This window comes from Caretta caretta, chromosome 1, assembly GCF_965140235.1.
Source record: "Caretta caretta isolate rCarCar2 chromosome 1, rCarCar1.hap1, whole genome shotgun sequence".
Lineage (NCBI taxonomy): Eukaryota > Metazoa > Chordata > Testudines > Cheloniidae > Caretta > Caretta caretta.
Window position 1 is genome coordinate 83,933,480 of NC_134206.1, and position 2,639 is coordinate 83,936,118.

At 44.2% G+C, this 2,639-nt stretch overlaps 1 protein-coding gene across 1 annotated transcript; it reads right to left on the reverse strand.

Moving 5' to 3' along the window:
* Positions 1-847: 847 nt before the first annotated feature.
* LOC125628051 (protein p13 MTCP-1-like) lies at positions 848-2,066 on the reverse strand. The gene is made up of 3 exons (XM_048832820.2): positions 1,967-2,066; positions 1,658-1,843; positions 848-1,068 (listed from the first exon to the last, which is right to left on the reverse strand). Exons 1-3 carry the CDS (start codon positions 2,060-2,062, stop codon positions 1,024-1,026), a joined length of 327 nt encoding a protein of 108 aa, XP_048688777.2. The 5' UTR covers positions 2,063-2,066; the 3' UTR covers positions 848-1,023.
* Between the last annotated feature and the right edge of the window lie 573 nt (positions 2,067-2,639).

A 2,639-nucleotide genomic window follows, 5' to 3' on the forward strand; every position in this document is an offset into this window, starting at 1 on the left:
ACTTAGAGACCTGCTAGTTCACATTATTTAAAAGGAAGTTAGATATGCTGCCCCCTTCCCTCCCATGTGTGAAGGAGATAAATGAAGGAACAGTAAGCAGTAAAGAACATGTTTTCTTAATTGTACTGTAACCTGCCTTTCTACTGGGGCCCTTGCCACTGCACTCCACATGAAGCAGATGCCATATGATTTGCTATAATGTACAGATGCATTTTTATTCACAAATGGTACACACATAGCTGCACATATATGGCACGTGTATTTGATTTTGTATGTGCTACAGTACCAGCTGCAACCAGAGTTTTGAGATGATCTCCTGAGAGGGGAGGACAGAAAGGGGAGTGTTCTTGTCTATACTAGAGAATGTTGATGTTGTAACATACTTTACATGCCCACCCACACGACTGTTGCCAGTGATGTACAGGCAGTTGCAACTGTAATGAGCATGGCAGCGTAAGACTAACCACTGTGTTATCCACCAGTCTTATTGGTTCACTTGCTGTCTAGACTAGCCACTGCTCTACCAGCTCAATTGGTCCTCCGACTGCTATCTCACAACAGCAGCCCACCCTTAAGAGACCTGTCAAGCTCACTTGAACTGTTATAACACAGTTTCAAAAGAAGCAGGGACTGTCCTCTGCAGTTTTCTAGCTTTGCTTCCTTCTCACCCTGGATCCCCTCAATAATGAACAAGATATCTAAACAGGCAAAAAAAAAAATTGTTAATTGTAACTCCCCAAAAAAAAAGGGCTTTCATTTTGTGATCAATGGAATAAAGTACTACATCTTCACCATTTTTAGGAAGGTCCTGTTACATTTTTAATCAACATTTTATAACACAACAGGTTTATATTAATACTGCATTACTGAATGTTTTTAAAAAAATGCATCTTCCTTTTATCCTTGTTCAAAGAAAAAATGAGGGAAAGAAAGAGAGTTAGAAAGTATATATATTTAAAACTCTCAAACCAGGCCTGCTCCCAAGAGGTGCTGCCAGCCTCAGGTATTTACTTTGCTATGGCCTCATCTGTGTAGTTGGCGGAGAAGTATCTCTGGGACACCAGAGACCTGAAAGAGAGAAAGAAAAGAAGAAGAAAAAGAAAAAAAAAGTAGTGAGATGTGTAATGGGCCAGCAAGGTTGTCTAACACAACCACCTGGTTAGCAGGGAGGGAAATGGCTAAGAAGAAGGGTTCATTCAATGAGCTAGACCCCAGTCTTCAGTGTGCTTTGGGAGGGTTAGCCATTGTGCCTAATGGCAACCCACTGACTTCAAGGGGACTTGTGACAGCCCATGTGGAACTCATTGCATGATGGGGACTCACTGCTGCTTGTTAAGCCACCTGATGACAGGTTGGAGACAGCTGCAGACAGCTCAGGGCTAGAGGGACTGAGAGTATGGAATAGGCAAGGTGGGGGCACAGACTCTGAATAAATACAAACCTGAGGAGAAGACAAAGGCTTATGCTGGGAGGATTTCTTCTATGGTTGTATTAGGGATATTTTTGATATTAAAACCAGAGCCAAGAGAGGTGACAATTGTTTGGAGAGGGGTTGAACGAACAGCCCTGGGTTGCAGAAAGTCTAGTGAGATAACTGCACATTTATTCATGGTATTATTCTCTAGCTACCCACCCTCCCCGTGGAACTTTAACTTACCACCTGATGGCTCTCCAGCCACCATTCATCTTCTCCTATCCCCCCAGCTGCACGGTAGAGTCCACAAGGGCACCACTGCCACAGATGGGGTAGGGGTGAGAGGGGGAACTGACTCCGGGTCCAGGAATCCCCCAGAGGGACCTGCTCAGCCCGCACCCTGGCCCGCAGGATACCCGTCTCTGGATCCTAGGGAACAAATGTAAGAGAGAAAGAAAGCGCTAGTACAACTGGAAAACATAAACCCATGAAACACACAAAATTTCCAGGGCAAAACAAAGGAAGAGCCGCATGGCAGAGCAACTGACTTACTTTTCTGAGCACAGCCACCCACACACGGCCCTGCTCATCGTGGTATACGCCTGGGCACCAGGCCCATAGTCGGTCAGGAGGAGGAATAGCCTGCATACTGTCCTCTCCCTTGCCACAAAGAATAGTGTGAGGGTGTTTCCTCCAGGTGCACATGCTCAGAAGCTCAGGCAGGGCAAAAAGCAACCATTAGACTAAACCATTGGGACCAGCCACCAAAGGATTATAAACAAAATGAATATAATTATTATTACACATAAACATAACATGATGCTGTATCTGTAACATATTATAGGACAGAGGTATCCAAAGCAATGAGGCAAGACCGCACGGTACAAAAATCCAACAAACTTTAATGCAGACACCCCCCACTCCCAGCAGTGGCTGCTTCCCTTGGAGCCAACCACAGGTGATTCCACCCCCTTCAAGGATAATTCCTTTCAGATTCCTTACCCACTGCAAACCCAGCTATTCCCAGGGAGGAAGCATTCTAAAATATAAAATACCTTGCTATACTGCATGGGTAGCAATAGTTAATCATTGTAATTGTTTTAAATGTTGTCATGAAGAGGGTGACAAGATTTAATATATTCTATGCATGTGTTCTTAGCCTTTTCTTTAAATGTATCTTTTAGACAAAGCTAGTTGAAATGCTAGAGCTGTGCATTTCCACCCC

Excerpts from the sequence above, each read along its gene's own strand:
- LOC125628051 (XM_048832820.2), bottom strand. The coding sequence starts at position 2,062 with ATGCAGGCTATTCCTCCTCCTGACCGACTATGGGCCTGGTGCCCAGGC. Across the intron at positions 1,844-1,966 it reads GGGTGGCTGTGCTCAGAAAA|GATCCAGAGACGGGTATCCT; the intron begins GTAAGTCAGTTG and ends TTTGTTCCCTAG. Across the intron at positions 1,069-1,657 it reads GGCTGGAGAGCCATCAGGTG|GTCTCTGGTGTCCCAGAGAT; the intron begins GTAAGTTAAAGT and ends TCTCTCTTTCAG.